Below are 22,692 nucleotides of genomic sequence, written 5' to 3'. Positions count from 1 at the left end.
TTTTTCATCCTCACCTCCATCATCAGCCCTGCTTCTCGGCAACGAAGGTGTCTCCTGGCCTCAGTAGAGAAACCCTGATTGGACAGGATTCAGAGCCAAGGTGGGGAGATACAGCAGGCTGAGAAGCTGGGGGGCCTAAGGCTCAGCCCACCTGGGCGGTACTTCTTCTGAGCCAGACCAAGTAAGTATTCACACAGGCTGTCCATCCATGTGCCTTGGGTTGGGCCAGTGTGGCCAAGGAGGTAAGCGAAATGCGGGACCTTGTGCTGGCCTGAGGAGGCTGGTGAAGTCACGAAGGCCAAGTCCACAGGCAGCCCCTGACATGTCTCCAGATGACAGTGCTTCCAGAGGGCCCTACATGTGGGCTAGATGGCTCTGGGGCCTTGGCTCCAGATGTCCCTCCTCCCCGGCACTGCCTGGACTCGGCTCCTAGCCACCTTCCGCCCAACACCGCACACCGCCCTGCGGTTATGGGGTGGCTTGGCCGCATCTTCCACCAGCTGCAGGCTCCCTCGGGGCAGAAACTACATCTCCATTAATGCCGCAACCCCCAGGACCATGGCAATTTGGGCACACAGTAGGTGCTCAATGAAGGGGTTAGCTTTGCCTCTTTGTCCAGGGTGACAAATGGCAGGTAAGCTATAAAGACTAATGGCTTCATCTGTCTTACTGAATACAACGGGAAGAGAGACAGAAAGAAAGAGACTGGAAGAGACAGAGATAACAGTCAGAGACCGAGGGAGGGGAGGATGCATGTTTTGGAGGAAGGGGGTAACACACTCCAGAGAGGTCAGTTGTCTATGGCATTTACAAGGCATTGCTAAGGCCGCAGCCTGCAAGTGTGGCTGTGATTTCAGACTAGAAAGTCTTGGAGGGAACTTGCTCTGGAGCTTTGATCCCCAGAATGCAGCGTCCAGGGCACCTCCCCAGAGGGCTGAGCATCATGCTGAGAAAGTCCGGGAGCGCTGTGTCTACCTGCGTGTCCTGCCAGCTGGATCCAGGGGTACTTCTTCTTGAAGGACATGACGAAGGGAGACCAGTGCACCATGTTTTTTATTTTCCTCCATGATTTGCTCTAGAAACAAACAAACAAAAAGCTCTACATTAGAAAGACAACCACTAATTTCTGGTTAGGACAAATTCAAAGCAAAGGCCCTCATTGCCTGTGGCCACAAGATGGGAAGGGCCCTTGGCGGGCTCTGAGGACCTTGCCACCACCATCACCTATGCGGCACATGGTGGGAGGTGGCTTTACCCCATTTAACAAACAGCCTGAGCAAAATGCTCAGGGGAACTCCCCTGTCCCAAGAGCAACGACCCCTCCAAGGAAGGCTGGAGAGGACACGACCACCCAGCCGCACCACATTAGTTCATATTCAATTCGTAGATGCGGAGGCACCAGAGGCACCTCTTGCCTGCGAGTGGTTTGAAAAGAGACTTTAAAGAAATTCCTCAGAACAGAACCTGCACCGATGGCTTCAGGTCACACAGGAGGGAGCAAGCCCACAGCTCTCTCCTCTGCACCGCGCTCCGCCCTCTCAGGATGTTTCTTCAGTGAAAACAGCCAGGACTGGGAGTGTGCATGTGCGTGTGCGTGTGTGTGCATGAGTGTGTGCATATGTGTGCATGAGTGTGTGCGTGTATGTGTGCATATGATATATGTGCACGTGTGTGCATGTGTATGTGTGCGTGTGTGCATGAGTGTGCATGTGTGCCTGAGTGTGTGCATGTGATATGTGCATGTGTGTGCATGTGTGATATGTGTGCATGAGTGTGTGTATGTGCATGTATGTGTGCATGAGTGTGCATGTGATGTGTGCGTGTATGTGCATGTGATATGTGCATGTGTGTGATGTGTGCATGCGTGTGTGCTATGTGCATGAGTGTGCGTGCATATGTGTGCATGAGTGTGTGCATGTGCATGTGTGTGCGTGCATGTGTGTTTGGGGAGAGCAGGCCCTTTGGGCAGAAAGGAGAACTAAGGTATATTGAGCATCTTATTTTATTTTCTCAATGAGCATGCAAGTCAATTCTTTCTATTTCCATCTGGTGGAGCCTGAGCCTCAGAGAGGTAAATGACGAAGCTGGGATTTAAACATTCATTTATACAACTACTTGAAAATAAATAAAATTAATAAAATTCTTTTCTTCCCCAGCAAAAACAAAACAAAACAAAACAAAAAAAACAAAAAAAAAACGTATTTTTAGAAAAAATATCCTTCAGTTAACTTTAATAAGAACAGGCTGCAGAGATGAAGATCAAGTGTCCCCAAAATACACCCGTCCTCAGGGGGGCGATGAGAACCTGAATGAGAAGCATTGTGAGTTCCTGAGAAAGTGGATCCTGGACCAGCTAAACCACGGCGAGCAGAAGCCACGTGGCTTGCAGAGGAGATGAGGGTGGTCCCGCCTGACAGGGGGACACACTGAAGATGTGGTCCCCACTCCTTGCCCCGAAGCGCCCAGCTGCAGCCCTCAGGGGTCAGTGGCGGCTGCTGGGTCCCCAAGGTGAAGTCAAGGTGAAATCAGCCTCCTTTGTTTTTTCTCTCTTTGCTGAGACTCAGCCGCTTCTGTCATCAGGTTTTCAAGTTAAAATCTATTTAAGGAGAGGAATTCTTCCTTACTAAACCTGGTAATTTTTATCCCCATCCCAGAAACTCTCACCCCACCGCCAAGACCAATTCTATTCTTAAGAGAGGGCAGCGCCCCATGAGGCCATGTGACAAAAGGGCCGAGGCTTTACTGACAAGGGTGTTTTTCCTAGATCCTTCTGATGGAGATCGCCAAAGAAGGCTAGAGCCAGCGGAGGCATTTCTTATCTAAGCACCCAGAAGGCTGCATAAACAATCAGGGCACACAATGCATGAGGGCAACAATGGAAAAACCTCATTACACAAGATGAGCCCAGCAGTGGCTCGTGGGGACGCCCCTGCTCAGGGAGAGGCCATTATGGTGGGTCCAGGGGGAGAGTGCACAGCCGGTCACCACCCGTGGGTCACATCCCTGCAGCAGAGCTCAGAGAGGACAGGGGCTGACAGGCTTCAGGGGTGGTGTGGGAGGAGGGGAGCCCAGAGTGTCTCAATCCAGGGCTCGCCCTAACCCATGCCATGTCCCCATCAGGGGAGAACACACATTGCACTGTTTCACAGTCCCTCCTGGGGCCTCAGTTTCCTGTGTCCGGTGAGGGACAGACAGCTGGTATACCAGGCTCCTTGGATGGATGGACACTCTAGGGCCCTGGAAAGTGACCTTCCCTCATCCCAACAGCAATGGCCCCTCCGAGGAAGACTAGAGAGGGCTACTCTCCCAGCTGCAGCGTGCCAGTTTACATTTTATGTATACAGGAGGAGGCAAATGAGCATGCATGGAGGAAGGGTCCCAGGACCCTAGAAGGCAGCTCACTGTGGAGGAGGGAGCTTACGGAGGCTGCACCCACCAGAGACAGCTGGGGGCCAGACTCAATGGAGAGAAAGAGAAGACTACAGCTGGCAGCGGGAGTGTGGGGACAAAGGCCCGGGGACTGGAACTGGGAGTGGTTGGGAACCAGAGCTGCTATGGGCATGGGGGCTGCAGGCAGAGGGAGATAGGTGAGCAGGCGAGGCCTCGGGAGAGCGTGGGGCGTTGAGGCAGGCCAACCTGGGCCCGAGTCCCGGCTCCCCTTTTCCTCCTCAATGACTGACCTTGAACAAGTTCTTAGTCCTTGTTTGTAAAAAGAGCGACACATAGATTCCCATTCTCCCAGGAGATAAAGCTGTCAGGAGATGTGGGTACCAGGGTGTCTGTGGGAGGGTCTTTAGCCCTCTGTGTTCAAGGAGGGGACCCAGGTATCTCTGAAGTTACTTCAAGAATGGTCAGTCCTGTGCTAGGTGGAGTTGCTGGCCTAGGTTCTGAACAATAAAGACCTCGGAGCCTGGGGCAGGGTCATGCCCATCCTGTTGGGGTGCAGCTCTCCAGAGACCCACAAGACACAGTGAGCAGGGAGCCTGTGACCCAGGAAGGTGAACAGATGCTGGGCGAGACAGTGTGGCTTAGCCTCTGCAAGGCCATTTGAAGCTAAGAAACTTCCAGTTCTTGGACCTCTCCCAGAGGCTAAAGACCAGGGGTCTAGAAAGGAGGGGGTGCTCCAGGGTGGGGGTCTTCTGACAGTTCAAAGGATCCACAAGCCTCTCACATCGCTGAGCTCTGATGAAACCAGGCACCTTTACCGCTTGGCTCCCCTCTGCCCACACCTCCTCCATTTCTTCACCACGAAAATAGGTCCCACGTGGCCAAGGCCCTGAGAGTCCCCCAATCCCAAGGCTGCTCTGCCTGGATGAGGGCCGTGGAATATTCCACTTGTGAGAATGCCATGCACTTGCACTGGAGACCTCTTTTCTCTCTGCCAGCAGCAGCACACAGGGTTTCCCCATGGTTTTTAAATAGCAGCACCCAGGCAGTGCCTAATGTCACTGCCAAGCAGTAAACAGAAAAAGCCATTTCCAGGTCCAGGCTGGGGGAAGGAGGGAAGGAGGGAAGCAGGGCTGCAGGGTGACCCCAACCACTCCAGCCTAGCCCCTAGGAGCAGAGATAAACTAAAGGATGGGAGGAGATTCCAGAGAATCAATGTCCTTGTGATGGTCGGGGAGACCACAGCATCTGCCTCAGGAACCAAATCCACTCCAGGCACACGCCGCTTTCCAGGAGCGGACAGGCTAACAGCCCTCCCTCCAAGCACTGGCTGGAGGAAGCCCCAGTCCTCAGAAATGGACTCCAGGCCTCATCCCCCAGATAAGACAGGTAACAAGGCAAGAAAGGAGGACAACCCAGAAGAATCCCACCCAGAGGGGTTTATCCCGTGCCCCTCCAGCCCTCCCCTGTGGGAGACATTCAAGATTGAGCTCTCCACAGCAGCCTCTGTCTCTTCTCTGTCTGAAATCAGACCCCCGTCCCAGGTCTCCAGCCTCTCAAGCCGAGCTCTAGGAAATACAAAAGTGGCCTTCAAATGCCTTGAACGTGGTGTGGCAAAGGGTACCTGGTCCCCTGCCCAGGGCAGAGCTGGCCACCTGCTCCTGCATCACCTCCCAGTCATCAGGGGAATCGAGACATCCCTTGTGGACCCCTCCCGGAGTGCTCCCAAAGCTCCCTATGTGTGGCAGGTCCCTGCTGGCCTCCTGGGGCTGTGAGCCTCTCTTTGGCAGACCTGGGGCAGGTGGCCAGCTCTGCTGTGACCCTTACTTCCTCACACACAGATGTGGGGTCGGCCTAGCCAGTGGATGTGCTGGGTTTCTTCCTAAGCTGGCTGAGTAGTACTGTGCAGGGGGACTTGCTGCTGGCCGGCATTGCTTTTGTCATCTCTCGGGGAGATAGGAGGGCCCATTTCTGCAGGCGTGCATCAGTACCATGGCACGGTGTGCGCACTCATACCTGTTACCACTTATGGGGCTCTCCCTATGTGACAGGCCCGGGTTAGAGAATTATGGCCTTGTTCCTATGTTCTAGTTAGGAGTATTTTCTCCATTTTACAGATGAAAGAGTCTGAGGCTCAGCAAGTTACTTCTCCAAAGTCATCCCATTCTATGCCCTGCCAGTAGGTACTATGCACATGGGGAGCCTCTAGCCAGTTCACCCACTTCCGTGCCTATCAACGAGTGAGGGCCCACCTCCGAGTGCCCCTTCCAGTCTCGAGACAGCAGGATGAGGGGACAAGAGGCAGAAGACTGGGCAGGAAGGACAAGAGCAAGATTCCTCCAGGGCGGTTCCCCTGGACAGCCAGGGTGCCAGCCCAGTGAAGTTTTCTGGCTGCTCCGTTAGCAGAGGAGCCCAGGGCCCCTGGTGCCCCTAAAGCTGGCCACCGAAACCCCAGATACATCCCTCCCTGGGGCTGCTCAGGTGCCACTTCTGGTGCAGCTGTCAGATGACACAAGGTTTAAGCTCTCCCATGTGTCAGATCAGAGCAGCCAGACACTTCTAGACTCCGGATGGAGTTCTGCACTTGTGATGTTCTTGGGGACACTTCGGTGGAAAGGAAAGCACCACAACGCAGGGGTGCCCCTGGGTAGGTAAAGGGCAGTGGAGTGGGCTGGAGACACACGGCTTTTACTTTGATTCTGGGCAGGGTGGTTAAACCAACTGAAGACCAGGCATGAGGTCTTTCAGGTAACCCCTGGCCTCACAGGCTTGGATGCAAACCAGCTGGGGAACTCCCTAGGTGGCTGCACTCCTGGTTACAAGAGCACTGGTCTGAGCTTTGCTTAGCTGCTCCTCTGCAGGCAGGGTGGGCAGTGCCTGCTGCTGACATTTGTCACCCCTGCCTGTTGCAACCTGGACCCTGCTCTGTAAGAGAGTCTCGTGCTGAACTCCAGAAGCACAGGGAAAGAAGGAGCTTCAATTCACTCAGAGAAATGTGGAAAGAAAGGATCAGAAAACAGCCGGACCAGGGTGAGGGAGGGGTGGTGGTGGTGGGGGAGGGGAGTGATTCTTTGAAACTCAGAGAGGCCTGGAGACCTCTGGTGTGGTTTTGTCCACTGGCACCCGACTTGAAAGAGCTAAAATATTCAGAGAATGTGGAGAGAGATTTGTAGTGGGAGGGAAAAAATCTGACAACAAAACCCCGACCATCTTTGCATTGGAGGAGACAGGAAGTCAGAGGCGAAGGGAGCTTGAGGAGCCGGCAGACAGCAGCCACATTCCCCTGCAACAGAGAGAAGCCTGCCCCAGCTCCCGATTCTGCTCCCCACGTCACCTGGGAGTAGGAAGCCCTCGCCTTGGGGAAGCTCAGGGCATGCCACATTTTGTCTCCCTTTTCCTCTTCCCCTTTTCCCAGAAGTTCCTGCTCAAGAGCAGATGGGAATCTACTCCCTGGGGGCCAAGGCCTACACAGAATGATCTCCTCCTGCTCAACACACAGAGCCATAAAACAGACCCAGGGTTCTGTGGCAGGGGGGTGTGGAGCCTTCCTGGGCAAGCAGTTACTCCTCCCCACCTCCAGCCCATCCTTGGAGCTGCCCCGAGCCAGTGGGGCTGCCTGGGGAGGGTCTGATTCTGTGTGTTTTTCTGGATCAAGTCCCAACCCTCCCGTGATGCTAACGGTTCCTGGGTGACGCCATCCTCCCCGGGTCCTTCCCATCAGGCATCCTCAGTCATGCTGTACGGAAACACTGCCTTCAACAAATCAGAGGGCAAATGGGCATAACCTCCAGGTCTAGCCTTTGTCGTTCATAAGGCAGGCAAAAAAGGACTGCTGGGGACAGGGGAAGAGGAGGAAGGAGGAAGAGGAAGAAGAGGAGAAGAGTGAAGAGGGGGAGGAGGAAGAGGAGGGAGGAGGGAGGAAGAAGAGGAGAGAGAAGGGAGAGCAGGAGGAGGGTACGAAGAGGAAAGAGGAGGAGGAAGAGGACAGGGAAGAGGAGAGAAGAAGGAAGAGGAGGAGGTGGGGAGGAGGGGAGGAGGAAGAGGAAGGCAGGAGGAAGAGGAGGAAGAAGAGGGAGGAAGGAGGGGAAGGAGGGACCCAGGTCTACCCTACTCTAGGCTGTGGGGATGTGTGGGCCTCTGGCCACCCCACTTACAAAATGCTTTAGCTATCATCAGGATCATCTACATAACATGCAAAATGAAAATGAGGGGTCCCTTGTCCAAAATTCAGTAAGAATGTCATGATGGGGAAAGCAGAACTTCACCAAGCTCGGGGCCCTTCTCATGCCCTGTGACTGCTCAGCCAGGAAATGGGCCCTGCCTCCTGGGGAGGAAATGGCCCCCGTTAGGAGACTGCAGGTGACCCCAGGCCTGCAGGCCTCTGTGGCCTGCTCACAGCCAATGACCAGAGGCTCCTCAATCCTAGGGCAGGGGAGGGCTCAAGGCCACCGGCACCTGTGGCTCTCTTTTCGGGGCTCAGAGAAGTCCCCTGGAAAGGCCTGGCAGGAGAGGTGAGGATGCAACCAGACCTCAGCCTTCTGCATGTTCTTCAGAGTCTGGCCTTGCTTCCTGTCCCTGCAGTGCTGTCTGAGCCAGTCAGTGGCCACTTGCCCAGCCCAGCCTTCTCCACAGGAGGCCAAGTCACCCAGGGCCAGCACTGTCTGATCCTCAGCTCAGCCCACATGCCCCCTGGGGTCTGCTTCCTGTCTTCTTTCCAGCCAATTCCCGCCCCTCCAAACCAATGTTATATTTCTCAGTGCAATTTGGGGTGGGTAGAAGAAAGGGTTGTGACGCTGGGGGCAGACACTTGTATGTCGTGAGGACTGCAGGTCACTGGCAGCCCTGGTGACCCCCACTCCCATCCACACATGGCACCATCTGCAGCGCACCTGGGCTCATATTCTCTCAGGCCTGTGGAGTTCTGCAGGCAACTTCTTGCTCCACACACCTGTCCCCACGCCACCTTAGGCCCGCAAGGGTGTCAGCTTCTGCTATTAGGGACTTTGCAGAAGAATGACTGAGGATGCTCAGGACTTAGCTAACTCCTGTGTGTATTTTAAAATGCAACCCAGAAACCCTCTTCCCAGGAAGCCTTCCGTTGCCCCTCCTGGGTGCTTCCAAAGAGCCCTGGGCACGCTTCCATCCCAGTTCTTCTCTTTAACACAAGAAAGGGACCTTGGTTTACCCTGGTGGGCCCTCAGAGACCCCCAGCAGGTTTCCTGAGTGCCTGGCTGGGCAGGTGCCAAGTCTCACAGCATCCAGGAGGAGGGAGATCAAACTCAGCAGGTGTGGGAGGGGCTGCACTTGCCCATCTGGAGCCCGGTCAGAGGCTGCTGAAGAAATTTCACATTCTGGGCAGGTGCGGGCTCCACTTCATTTCCTTATCAGGGCCCTGACATTCCTCTCCCGGAAGCCACAGCTGTGCTGGGACAACTTCAGAGAAGCAAGGAGGACTTCAGGAAGGCAGCTCCTTCCAGTCTCAGCGTACCCCAAGACAGCTGCCCTTCCTCCAGCCCCCTTCTTGCTGATTTGGCCAGGCCCACAGTGGTTTTCACCACCTTGCAAATTAAGGGCTGAAGCAACATACATACTCCTCTCCCCCTCCATCAAGATCTTAAAAGGCAGCCCATGGAGTTGGATGTTGTTCTAGAAGGCAGGATGATGACGCAGAATGCAATTCAAGTGTAGAGGTTGGAACGAACCTTTGTTCTGCGGCCTTCCAGCTGCAGCATGGGCAAACCTCGGTGTACACTGGGCACGGCAGGTATCAATGCACACACCCTGCACTCCCCATGCAGTCACCGTGAGAGCCTGAGCAGGTGACAGGCACAAACAGCTGCTCTGTAGACTGTCACAGACAGACAAACCTTCCAGGCTCACTTTGGTTTTTTGCTTCTGTGTCTATTTTCTTAAATTGAAATGATATTTTCCTCCAAGGCATAGCAGATTGGCAAGCATCCAACTAGGCACTTTCAGAGGGCCTGATCGTGGCCAGTGGCGATCAGATGAGGCTAACTGTGTGATTAATTGCTTACAAAGCTTCCCGTCCCATGCCCATGGCAGCTCCGGGAACTCATGGGGCAGTTCCTTAGGCCCCCAGATGTGTAACTTGGAAAGAGTCAGAGCCCAAGTGAGTCAATATCAGTTTCTGGTTCAAGTCACTGACGTTGCAAAAAGAAGAATGATTTCCCAAAGCATCTTATTTCATGTATGTGGAACTCTGCTAGGCACTGCCAAAGAAAGATATTTTCAAGGTGAATAATAAGATTGCTTGGCAAATTTCATTTTCTAGAGGGGGTTTACATTCTCTTCTTAGCCTCTTTCTCACCTGACTTGTTCCCTCAATTTGCTGCTTTTTCCTCCAGCACTTCTCTTTTTATTTAAATAGTTTGATCACTTGGCTTTTATCTTTAGATAATCATAAAGAAAGAGTCTCCATTTGTTGTTGTTGTTGGGTAAAAGAGATGAGGGGAAATCTCTAAAATATCAGAAATGGGAAATGATCCCTGGACCCTCTAACACTCGGAAAACGGTATTGCCAGCCGAACTCTGCTGCGTGTGTGCAAAGAGATCACGTTACATGTCTAACATAGTGTTAGATACTAATAAGCTAATAGCTCAGGTAACTCTCACAACACTGATATTGTTGTCTCCATTTTGCAAATGATGAAACATGTTGAGAGGGGTTTAGTAACTTGCAAAAGGTCACACAGCTTCCAGGTTTGTGCCACTTAATTCCAAGGATTTTGTCTCAGCCAACAGGATTACTGGGCTCCCATCATCTCTCTCGGACCTGGGGCTATCTGCTTCCCCCCTATTTATAAAATAGCCTCACATAAACAGCAAGGGCTTTGTCAGAAGAGTGACCTTTCAGATGGGGGAGGCCTGAACAAAGGCCTACTCTCCCCTCCCTCCAAGTCTGTTCCCAGAACGTCCTTACTGACACACGCTCAGGGAAGGCACATTTAACAAAGCGTCGAAAGTGGGTGAAGAACGCCCCTGCCCGGGGAGAATTTGTTCTGTGTCAAAGCCTTTGTTTTGCTCTTGCAAAAGTCTGAGTGAGAGTCATTGAGTTTTCCATGTTTGGAAAAAATCCTTTTTTCCTTCCTTCTTCATTTGGTCTTTCTAAAAAAGCAGTTAGGGTTTCCCTAGTGATCATTATTTCCTTCACTGGGGAAAAGCCTGGTGCTTCTCCTAGGCTGCAGAGTGGAGGCGGTGGCCAACTTTGTTCATTGTATTCCCCCTGGCAGGGCCCAGCTGGGTTGGCGGCAGCTGGGTACAAGCCCAGGCAGGTAGGGGCCCCTGGCTCAATAGCTCCCTCCTGTAGCCCTGGTTAGAAACCTGGCTGGGGCCAAAAGCGAAACCTGCCCCTGCCAAAAAGGAGCTGGGAGGGAAGGAGGGGAAGGGCTTTCAAAACCAAGACACCAAGGATCGGAAAAATTAAGCCCAAGGACTTGGCAGGACAGGTAGCTCCGGCTAAAAATAAAAGTCTGGATTTAAGACTAACTGCCTTTCCCCCTTTAACAAACAAGAAAATCCCCCTAAATGCCAAATGCAAAAGCACTTTCAGAAAAGACCCGAGTAAGGCTTTATTTCATCCCCCGTCTCCACCCCCCGTGTGATGTTCCCGCAGGCTGGATGGCACAGAACATCCTCCACAGCGCTGCTCACCAGGCACGAGGTTCTTCTCCCCCGCCCTTTATGGAACCCATGAGCGTAGGGTAGGGATTACTGAGCGCTGTCGGGTTGGTGAAGTCCCTCCTTCAGAAGCAATTGCTGGGCCTGGGGCAGGAGAACGAGGATGATGGGTCCTTACCAGCCCCTGCAGACCGGGACCCCCTGCAGGGGCTACACGAACCAGCTCAGTGAACTAGCTAGCTAAACTAGCTCCAGGTGAGCGCTCTGTCCCCTCCACACCCAATCAGGCTGCGAGGGCTGCCAGGTCCCTGGTTTGCAGTGCGTAGACCTGGTCGGGCTGAAGGCTGGAGCTCCCAACCTGGCTGACTCTTTTTGAGGGACGCCACCATGGTCAATCGACCCCTAGCAGCACATTCTGGCCAAAGCCAGGAAAACCCTGAGTGACTGCCCAGCTGTCTCCTGATTAGCTGCCTTCTTCCTGTTGCAACTAGAGGCCTAGTTTCTAGGCCAAGGGCAGCACCCAGACTGGCACCCAGGGGGCCTCCATCATGGCCACTCTTCCTCTTCCACCATAAGCCCTAAACCCTGCCAAAGGAGGTTGCCCAAGGCCCAGCCGGCAAGGACAGGGCTCCAGGAGCAGCCCAGGGCCTCACCAAGGCTCCCTGACCACCCATAAGAGGGAGCAGGGTCCCTCTGGGATACAGAGCCACCCCCAGATACGGCCCCACACTCACTCTCTGGCGTGCCCACTCCAATCCGTCAGGGCAAGCCATCCCATACCTGCCCCACCTCCAGGTCTGCTGTGCAGGTGCTCTGCCCAGAAAGCTCTCCCTCCTCCCTTCTGTGTATCCACATCCTACCTCTCCTTCCAGCAGATGCCCTGGAATCTGCAAGCTGGCCCTACCTTGTCCCTGAAGTCTCTCAGGCCACTCTAGCCCCACGCCACTCCTGGAATCCTCCCTGAAGCTGGAGGGAGATGCAGGATGTGGATATGCAGAAGGGAGGAGGGAGAGCTTCCCAGCAGGGCACCTGCACAGCAGACCTGCAGGTGGGGCAGGGAAGGGAAAGGAAGCTGGGGTGCTTCGTGATTCTTGTGTGCCATACCATGTCTCCCAGTGGCAGGAAGGCTCCTGGGGAACTGGGGATCTGTCCTAACCTTCTCTATGTCCCCCAGGCTGGACAGCCGGCAGGAATCCAATACTCCCGGCATCTGGCTGATAAGAGGACCCTGCGGACCCAGCACATGCTAAGGGCCCAGGCCTGGAAGATAAAGCACACCTACACCAAGGCTCACACTGCTTTATGTTCACCTGCTCACACCTGGATTTTTCTAGAGACTTCTCCAAGTAGCAAGAGGGGGCATATTTGTGGGAATTTCCTGTTTGGTCTGCCTGGGTTTCTCTCCAGGACCCCACGGCTGGCAGCCTGGCTGGCCCCAGGCCCCAGGGGTCTTTTTCACTCAAGGGTTTGGAGGGCAACCTTTCACTCAGGTTAGTCACTGTTTGCTCACTCTCCCATCCCTCAATCTGTGATGCCCTTGCTGGCAGGCAGGGGACATCTCTTTGTGGGCATCCCCAGTGTCCTGCAGGAGCCAGGGACACTGGAGACACCAGCAAAGAATGCTCTTCCTTAGTGACTCTTTCAGGTCCGCACTCCTTCCCTCATCCACACTGTATAGGAGCTGGCATCAAAGGGGCCTGCAATCTTGCTAAACCAGAGTCTTTTTTTGGTTACTCAAGAATCGAGGTGTCCTTCACCCAAAATGGAAATGTTCCTAACCCTCCCTATTGGGCAGGGCCCAGCAAATGCTCCATCTCTGGTGAGAAGGTCATTAACTTGGCTCTTCCCTCCTCCTCTCTCCTGGATTCCATCCTCTTAAGAACTAAAAATAATGAAGGGCTAGAGGAGAGAGGCGAGAGAGGAAGAAGGCACAGGAAATGCTGTGCTGAACAGAGGCCTCGCAGAGCTCACACCAGGGGCCTCGCAGAGCTCACACCAGGGGCCTCTCCAGGCCTCAAAGGCTGCTGGGCCCGGAGGCTAGGAGGGGACCAACAATAGGAGGAAACAGGGAGTGGCCAAGGGGGCTGGGGAAGAGCACGAGGCGGGTGGGCAGCATTTCGAGGCTGACTTCCTAATGGATAAAGCCCAGAGGACAGAAGGGCTCAGCCTTTCCTCTGGGAAAGGGCGCCTGGGCTCTGCCCAGCTGGTTAAGGGCCACCCCTGCAACACGCAGCAGATCCTCTCCCGCCCTGCGCTCATCCACTCCTCCCCAGAGATTTTATTTTTACTTTGGTAAATGCAAAACAACAAGGCCAAGTTACAGAGGGTGGAAATTTACCAAAGGCCTTCACTGATCGGCAGACAATTGGCACTGAAGTTCTGGAACCTCCGAGCACCCGCAGAGTCCATCTTGGGCCGCTCTCTCAGAGGCGCCAGCCAGGGGACTCAGCCCCATCTCCACCCCCAACACACCTTCTTGGGAACAGCTCCCTGGTCTGGGGAGCTAGAGTTGCTTAATCCTTCCTTTATAGCCCACAGAGAGGTAAGGCAGGGCAGGAGCGCAGCCCATAGCATGCGAGCTGTTCCTAGGGCCAGTTCAAGAAATAGCTCGTGTGCTTACCAGAGCCAGACACAGGGCTGAGTATTTGCTATGTGTGTGTGATAAGAGTCTCTCAACCCATCACAGAGGTGCTGTCACTGTCCCACTTCACAGATGGGAACACTGAGGCACAGAGTCATAAGACAACTTGCCCAAGGTTCTGTACATGTGTAGTCAGGCAGGCTGGCTGTGGATCCAAGCTCTTCATCACTCTGCTGGGCTGCCTCATTTCCTGTCATGTGGAACAGGTAACATTATAGCCAGATAAACTGAGATTTAGATCCTGCCACTCCTGGCTGGTGGCACTAGGCAAGTTACCAAACCTCTCTGAGCTTCAGTTTCCTCATCTATAAAATGGAAATACCACGTATCCTAAAGAATTGTTTTCAAGGTTAAATTAAATTCTCTGTGTGCAGTGCCTGGTACATACACAAGAGCACTCAACAGAGGCAGATACATATTGCATACCTCTCACGTATACTGTCTGGTCTGACCCCCTCAAGGTCAAGAGCCTATGGATCGGATGAACTGTATGGGAGACAGCTCTGGATGAGCCCAGCAGATGTTAGCAGTAGGGTCTGACCACCTCCTCTTCTATCCCTAATCCCAGCCTTGAATCCCGCCTTTCCACAAGGAAAGGGCAGAAGGTGTAGGCCATAGCCAGGAGGAAGTGGATCCCCAATGAAAAGTCCTATTCCTTGACAGAAACAGAGTCTTTCTGGAACTCCAAAATGCCCAGGAGCTACTTTCTAGTCGGGTGTGAGAGGGAGTGCACGGACGATGAGGCAGCCTGGCAGGAGAGCCACTAGAGGCTCTCGTGTTTCCTGAAAATCCCCCCACCCAAACCTGCCCCAGGGACCTGGGATCTGAAATAAGTAACTCTGCCTGTTCCCCGGGAGACTGAGCTGAGCAACAGGGACACAGGCAGCTCTGCCAGGTGGCCACAAGTGGAAACAGACTTCTTCATCCCATGCTGGAGGATGACATTTACAAAGCCAGGAATCTAAAAGGAAGTTTTCTGCAGAAAGTTCAAGAATCTAAAATGCCATCTTCTCTCCCCAAAGCTCTCCCAGGCACAGCCCTGCTAAAGGAAACACACTTACTTCTGTGTGAACAGCTCTTTAGTAACCCCTGGTACTTTTTCAGAGATTCCTGAGATTGAAAAAACTTCAGGTTATACATTTTAAAACCTTAGGATACTACTGGATATAGTAGAAGGGACAAGATTTCCTCAACCTCCAATTGCTAAAAGTTTACCTCTCTAGGCCAAGAACATTAATGGACAAAACACTGCCTTTTAATTAGTTTCTGGGAATGCAAAAAAGACCTTGTAAGAGATTTGGTTAAGGGGGTCATCCTGGTCTAACTCCAAAGCCAGAGTTTTGGGAACTCCCACTTAAGGAATTTCCAACAAGGAAACTTTTGAGGGAGGACTTGAATACCACATGACAGCTTATAAGCAGTTATCAAGCTACACTGGTGCAATTCATATTTCTGACAGATTATGCTGATGTGCCTGTGGCTAAATGGCACTCAGCGAGTGAGAATGCAGACTCGCAGAGAGAACCAGAAACCCCAAGCTGCTTTCCAAAGAAGCGTCTGCAGCCCTGCCCCAGCAGTGGCTAATGTGCAGCTCTGAATTCTGCTATGAGTCACCCAGCTTCCCTCTCCTGACCAGAGCCGTTCAGGGTAGAGACCCTGTGTCTCGGTTCAGCAGTCATGCATCTGTTCACGTGCAGACCTCTGGAAGCACAGGAAACGGGTTGCCAAAAAGGGACACCAGAGAACCCCCAAGTATGAGCAAGACTCATCAGCTCTCAGGGCTCAGCTGTCCCCCGGGTCATCTTGACGGTATGTGTGACGATATGTGTGATTTTCATAAACAGATTGACTCATCGCCCTTCCCCGTGCATCTCTGTCAACCAGGCCCTGCTAGTGGCAGTGGGTGCTTACTTAGCACTTTCCCCACGTGACAGGAGCCTCCCAGGGCCCCAGAAAGGCAGGCACCAGTCTCGCCTCCTATTCCCAGAGCAGCAAACAGGGGCAAAGGTGCGCTCCTAGGTTTGTGTCCCAATCGGGGCAGACCTTGGGGTCTTGCCCAAACTCCTACCCTGGAAGCCTGCACGCCCTACTGCAGCCAGGTTCTCCCGCCCACCGGGAGCAGGGACACCCTGAAACTGTTTCCTTCACTTCTTGCTTTAGGCTACAATGATTCAACATTTCTTTCTTTTCTTTTTTTTTCATGAGACAGGGTCTTGTTCTGTCACCCAGGCTGGAGTGGAGTCAGTGGCGCAATCACGGCTCACTACAGCCTTAACTTTCTGGGCTCAAGCAACCCAGCAATCCTCCTGCCTCAGCCTCCCTAGTAGCTGGGACTATATGCATATACCACCATGCCTGAATAATTTTTGTATTTTTTGGTAGAGATGGGGTTTTGCCATGTTACCCAGGCCGGTCTTGAAGTCCTGGACTTCAGGTGACCAAAGAAGTGATCCACCCCCCACGGCCTCTCAAAGTGCTGGGATTACAGGCGTGAGCCACCACGTCCAGGTTAACATGTCTTTTATATTGAGGTCTTTTGCAGCAGCTTTTGGGATCATTACAGACAGCATGGGTTTTCACAAAGTTAGGTGAGGATCTCCTATGAGACAGGCAAAGAAGGGCTGCACCCCAGGTCCTTCCTGTCTTCTCCTCAGATTTACAGAGAAGCAAAACCAAGAAACAGAGCGTCGACATCCGCAGAGGCTGGTCCAGTTTTCTATCTAAAAGATCTTAAAGCTTGGCCCCCACAAAAGTCACTCTCTTGCCTGCACAGCTTACAGAAGGCTCCTGGTTCTCTTAGACTTGTTTCATCTCCTTCCTACTGAGTTAGAGGAAATGAAACATTATTGAGGGAATGCAAGCGGGTTATCTGAAAAATGTATTCTGGAATGATAGAGGCTGAAGAACTGGCTTAAATGACTTCTGGGAGTCCTTCCAGTCAGTGAGCCTGAACACAGGCACGAGAGAGGCACTTAGAGGAATGGTCTGCTTTGTGCAGTCAGGATTTAGGTCTCACTAAGCTTGGGGCCTCTAGGCTCAGGAGGCAGGAGCTGAACGAGAGCCCCTGACCATCTCCAAAGAGAGCAAACCTCCTTTGCAATGTCCATCTGCTGTGTGCCGGGCAGTACACGTATCCTGGTGGGACGAGGGGAGAGCCTTGGGGACTCTGTCCCAGGGAGAAGGACTCCAGACTCTCACAATGACCACGGCCCTCTTGCAGGCTCAGCCCCTCCAAGGTCTCTGGGGAGAGCTCACATTTAGGAACTGTTAACATCATTTCTAGGGAACAGAACCAGCTGGCTGACTTATTCCCCTTAACTTTCAATGCTATTATTAGGGCACATCTGTCTCGGAGTGAAGTCACCAAGGAAAAACCCAGCTGAAGAAAATATTTTCAGGCAGTCGTCATTTGAATCTTCGGAAAAGGAAGCGAGCCGATAGACTGCCAAAGAGCCCCGGGATTCAAGGTGGCCAAAGAGGCGCATGGAAAGTATTTGCCTTGGGAATGTGGGCAGCTGAGCTATTTACACAGTGTGTGGCTAGCACGACGCAAATGGACCAGAAGCTCCTAGAACTGTTTCCTCTTCCCTTTCCTTTCCCCCTTTCCCTTAACAGGATAGCCAGCCAGCAGAGGCTCCCTGTAAACCTGAGTCAGGAGGAAAGGCCGTGGGTGAGTGACTAGCAGCCAGGTGATATAGGGCAGAGGCCAGCAGACTCACCTTGTTTGGCTACATTTTTTTTTTTCTAAATTAGTTGCTAACATTTAAAAATCAGATTCCACACAAAAATCCGAATTCCCAACTTCTCTTTGAAATCCTGGGCCTGTAATCCCGGACAGTGGCCCCTGCCTGGAGCTGAGCAGCAGCCACTTAAGATGGGACCTTCTCTTCCCCTGTCACTGGGTCCCGCTGACACAGGTCACCTGCCCGGCCCCTGGTGGCATTTGAGTTTGAGCCGCTGGATTTAGAGACAAAGGGGAAAGTGCTGAGGAAAGCCAAAGACCTCCACTGTAGTCTACTCACTGGCCATGTCAACGTGGGCAAGTCACCTACTTTGCTGAGCTGCTGTTTCTCCCTCTGCAAACAGAAATGAAAATGCACAGCAAGGCCTCATCCCCAAAACTGTAGGGAGGACTAGGTAGGAAAACACGGGACATGCTTGAAAACCTGAACACACACCATGCAGGTAAGATGTGTCTAAAAGATGAAATAGAACACCAAGACAAAGCGGGCCTCTCTGAGGAGATGAGTAGTGGAGGAAACGACAGATCACACAAAAGCTACCTCGGTGGTCACCGGCGGGGGCTGAGATGGAAGCCAGGATTTCTAAACCACCCAGCCCCACCAACCTGGCCCTGCCTGCGGTACCACCTCCCCACCCAGAGAAGCGGAACATCACTGTGGTCGTGGCTGAGCAGTACCTGACTCTGACCAACCTCTGCCTCTAATTAGTTAGAACACAATTTAGAACCGGGGATGGTTGGCATTTGGGACTTGCAGCCACGGCCCAGCCCAGGTGAGGCGAGGAGACACTCATGGAAGCACCTGTGGTGGGGCCAGGAGGAAGCCTAGCATCCTGGCAATGAAACTCAACACTCAAAATGCTAGGAGTAAATCACAGGGCACTGTGGCCTCTGGGGATTTCACAGTGTAGCGGCCAACTGCATTTTGAGGGGTGACCCAAAAGCTCCTGGCCATCTGCGGTCTTCCCCACCAGCCTGCCTAAAAATGAAAGAAATGACAGACATGACCGCAGAGGGCTACCAATGGGCTTCTCAGAAGATAAAGAGAGGTTTAAATGATAAAGGCATCAGTCCTGTATCTGCCCCAAAGCCCTCCTTAAGGCCACATGTGGAGAGCGAGCAGCTGTGATACCAGAAGGGAGCACATGGCACGGTGGGATCTGGTGCCTGTCGTGGCAGCAATGACTCAGGCCACCCAATCAGGGCAAGACTCAGCAAGGTCTGCCAGCTCCCATCAAGCCAGACGCGCTCAGAGGGAGAAGCTATAAGTGCTTGCTGCTCTCAGGAGCAAGAGGTCATCTTGCTTCTTACCAGCTTCTTACCAAGGCATCATATGTGACGGACATGGCTCCCTGGTGTCCAGGGGCTCCAGGGGCTCTGGGCAGATAGAGCATGTGCAGCGTCATGCCCCAGCACACTGACCCCACAGATCTAATGGGACCATGCTGAACATATGAGGATCACAAATTCCATGGGAGACCCTAAGATCTACCCTCAGGGACAGCTAAGGAGATTCTGCAACAGGGCTGCCAAAACAGCCAGTCAATCATTAAAGTTCCTAATTTACCACCCTGACAACTCTCCCTATGGCTAGCACCCCTTGCTCTTCCTATCTCTCCAGGATCACAACAGCCTGTCCTGCCTTGGGTGTGCCTTCCTGCAACCCACTCTCCACTCATCAGCCTTGCAGACCTTTCTAAAACATCAATCTGATCATGCCAATTTCATCATGTCCCTCCCCTGCTTTAAACCTTCTGTGGCTTCCCTAAAGCCTGCAGGACAAAGACCACAGACCACCCATGGACTCTCAAGGGCTCTCGCCTCTCCCCATCAATGCGTCCCTTCACTCCCTGGGCTGTTGCAAAACTGATCTGGTTGTGTTTGCCAACACACACCACACTGCTTCATGCTCCTGAACCTTTTGTGCTGGCCCCTCTGGCTGGAAGACCCTTCCCCTAACCTACCGAGAGAACTCTTCTTCATTCTTTACCATGCGCAATTATCACCTCCTCTTTGCACTTTTTGCCCAATGCACTCAAAAAGGCTAATCGCTTCTCTCCTATACCTCACACATGCATCTGCTTCTCTGCTGAGAGCACATTCACGTGATCTGGTGATGACATGAGTGTTACCCCCACTAGAGTGAGCATTCCTTGAGGATTGGAAATGGCCAGTTCATTGCTGAACCCCTAGGCCCTACCTGGCACACTGCTTTCCCAGAGTTGGGAATCGATAAATATAGGCTAACATAAGCATGTGGGAACCCCGCCAAGACCCAAGAGTCTGGTTGAGAAAGCGGAAGAGTGCTCAGAATGCCTAGCCCTTACTGTGGGGTCTGGCTTAAGGGTGGGGTTTCTGAAGCAGAAAGGTAAGTTAAGTAAGGGTTGCCTCACACCCAGAGGCCAAGAACCAGAGGCAGCAGCATCCAGACTCAGTGAGGTCCCACAACCAGGGCCAGCCCATCAGGGAGAGAGGCAAACAAGAGGAGCTCTGGAACCAGGACCCAGGCAGGTAACCTGGTCTGGCTCCTGGACTCCTTTGTCCAATCAGACCACCCACATTTTCTGACATCAGTGCTGTCCCTGGATGCACTGGGCACAGCTGTGAGTGCTTTCTCCTGCAGATCTGGGATAGGGCTACAGGAATTCAGAAGAGGAAGCTATTACTTTGGGAGAAAAAGGGAAAAAATTAAGGAAGCTTCATGGAAAAGGTGACATTTAAGCTAAGTCTTAAAAAGATGAGGAAAATGTGTGTGTGTGTGTGTGTGTGTGTGTGTGCGCGCGCACACGCGAAGTGGAGGTTGGTATTTCAGGATTGAGAAAAGCATAAGCAAAAGCCTAGAAGCAAAAAAGCACCAACAGCACAGCCAACAGCACAGCCAACAGCTTGGCTCAGCTCGGCTCAGCTCAGCACTAAGGGCCTGGCACGGAGCAGTTTGGCCCAGAGGGAGGCAAAAAGAGGAAAAATTGTCTGTAAGGAATTTAAAACAATACTGAAACTGATGGGCTTTTTACCATGACCATGAGCTGGCGATTCTGATTTAAACATAATCCAACACCTCCCCCAACAACCTTTTGTCTAATTCTCAACAATTGCTGCATTATTCTTGACTTTTAATAATATATGTAAGCTTCAAATTCACACAGACTAATTACCTTTTCATAAACATTACATTCTCTATGGAAGTTAATTCAAATAACTCATATTAATAGTTGCAAAGCCAGCCCCTGACACCCGTGGACTCAGCTACCCATGTTTCAAGAGCAAGTTCACAGGATTCGGTATCAGTGGCACTCAATTTGGGGTGGCTCGTCCCCCGAGTCCTGTGGTACGATGCGTTCCTAAGCTTGAAGACCAGACCAAAAATAAAGGCTAGAAGCATAGTCATTGTAAAGACAAAGAAAAACAACCTGGGCTATTCCATCCTCTCATTCTACCAGACCACTTGGGAGTTTCTATTTATGTTTCTGACTTTTCAACAATGAGATGTTAATCAATCCTGAAGAACTGAAGAACAGGACTTTGTTGCAATGTCTGGAATTTACTGTGAAATGGGATTGTTGTGAATTTCTGCCAAATTTTATGTTTAAGATTTATCCTATTTGTATATCTGCTGTTTCAACCAAAAGAAATGTTTCAAAATTAACAGGAATAAAAAGTGCTCTGCGACCAGCTTTGAGGGAAGATAGACCAACAAATGCGGCTTTGTCTATTGATCATGATGAATAGGCAAAGATCAGTATTTACGAAGTCTGATCAATTTACAGAAGACTCAAAACCAGAAACTATAGTTTGTATTCATTACTGCTACAGACCACTATGAAAGTGTAACCTTTCCTTTTTTTCAAAATAAGCATTAGCGTCATTAAATTCATTACTCCCTGCCCCCCTTTTTTTATTGCTGGCATCATATACACAAAATTCAATAATAGAAATGTTTAACTGTCTGAAATTATTTTCTGGCCATTATCATCATCATCATTATTTATTTCTTAATTATTGAAATAATTTTGTTACTATAGAAGAGGGGAGTATTTTAAAAAATCTACTCCTGAGCTGGGCATGGTGGCTCATGCCTGTAATCCCAACACTTTGGGAGGCCGAGGCGGGTGGATCACCTGAGGTCAGGAGTTCGAGACTAGCCTGGCCAACATGGTGAAACTCCGTCTCTACTAAAAATACAAAAATTAGCCGGTCGTGGTGGTGGGCCCCTGGGCTGAGGCTGGAGAATTGCTTGAACCCAGGAGGCGGAGGTTGCAGTGAGCGGAGATCGCGCCATTGAATTCTAGCCTGGGCAACAAGAGCAAAACTCTGTCTCAAAAAAAAAAAAAAAAAAAAAAGTACTCCTGGTGTAAAATATGCTAGATGCAGCACTGATTCAGCTTCCCAACAAGAAGGTCCTAAGAGAACAGAAGGTGAGTCTTCTGGAATAACAAAGCCAACATCGCCACAGGCCTCAACTGCCAGGCTAATGAACTTGGACTACTGTCTCTAGGTAAATAACAGAGAAAATTACCAAGAACTATGACTATCCAAAACGTGAAAACTCAAAGTATCAAAAGCAAAGACACCTGCAAACCAAAGCAGAAGTCAAATAAACTGGAGAAAATATTTTACAAAATAAAGTATGATTGAAGGGTTAAGTTTTATATACAAAGAACTCAAACAAATGGGTAAAAACAATCTCAGGTGCCAGTAGACAACCTGGCAACACACATATAATTCAACATACATATAATGAAATAATAATATATGTTTGCCTATTAGCAACAAAAAAAAATGTTTGTTTTTTTGTTTTTGTTTTTCTGAGACGTTGTCTCGCACTGTCGCCCAGGCTGGAGTGCAGTGGCACAATCCCAGCTCACTGCAACCTCCGCCTCCAGGAGTCAAGCAATTCTCCTGCCTCAACCTCCTGAGTAGCCTGGACTAGAAGATGCACGCCACCATGCCTGGCTAATTTTTGTATTTTTAGTAGAGATGGGGTTTCACTATTTGCCTCAGCTGGTCTCGAACCCCTGACCTCAAGTGATCCGCCTGTCTCGCCCTCCCAAAATGCTGGGATTACAGGCGTGAGCCACCAAGCTCCGCCGCAAAAAAAAAAAAAATAATAAATTAAATAGTGAACCCTAGTGTTGGTGAGGAGGAGAGTAAGGTGTGATACATGCCAACCCACTGCTGGAAGGCATCCCCAAGACACATGACCTTTTGGGAAAGCAGCCCAGGAATATGCTGCAAGGGCCATAAAAATGTTTCAACCTTTCAGTTATTTATTTTACCTCTGGAA

The 22,692-nt window shown here is 51.6% G+C and overlaps 1 protein-coding gene across 1 annotated transcript in view; it reads right to left on the bottom strand.

Moving 5' to 3' along the window:
- ITPKB (inositol-trisphosphate 3-kinase B) overlaps window positions 1-22,692 on the bottom strand; it is a 108,300-nt gene that overhangs the window by 16,222 nt on the left and 69,386 nt on the right. The window contains exon 3 of the mRNA XM_003814929.6: window positions 976-1,075. Within this exon, the coding sequence (XP_003814977.1) occupies window positions 976-1,075 (100 nt within the window). The remainder of the gene's footprint in view (window positions 1-975; window positions 1,076-22,692) is intronic.

Source organism: Pan paniscus, chromosome 1 (assembly GCF_029289425.2).
Source record: "Pan paniscus chromosome 1, NHGRI_mPanPan1-v2.0_pri, whole genome shotgun sequence".
NCBI lineage: Eukaryota > Metazoa > Chordata > Mammalia > Primates > Hominidae > Pan > Pan paniscus.
This window is presented reverse-complemented; position numbering and strand designations above follow the sequence as displayed.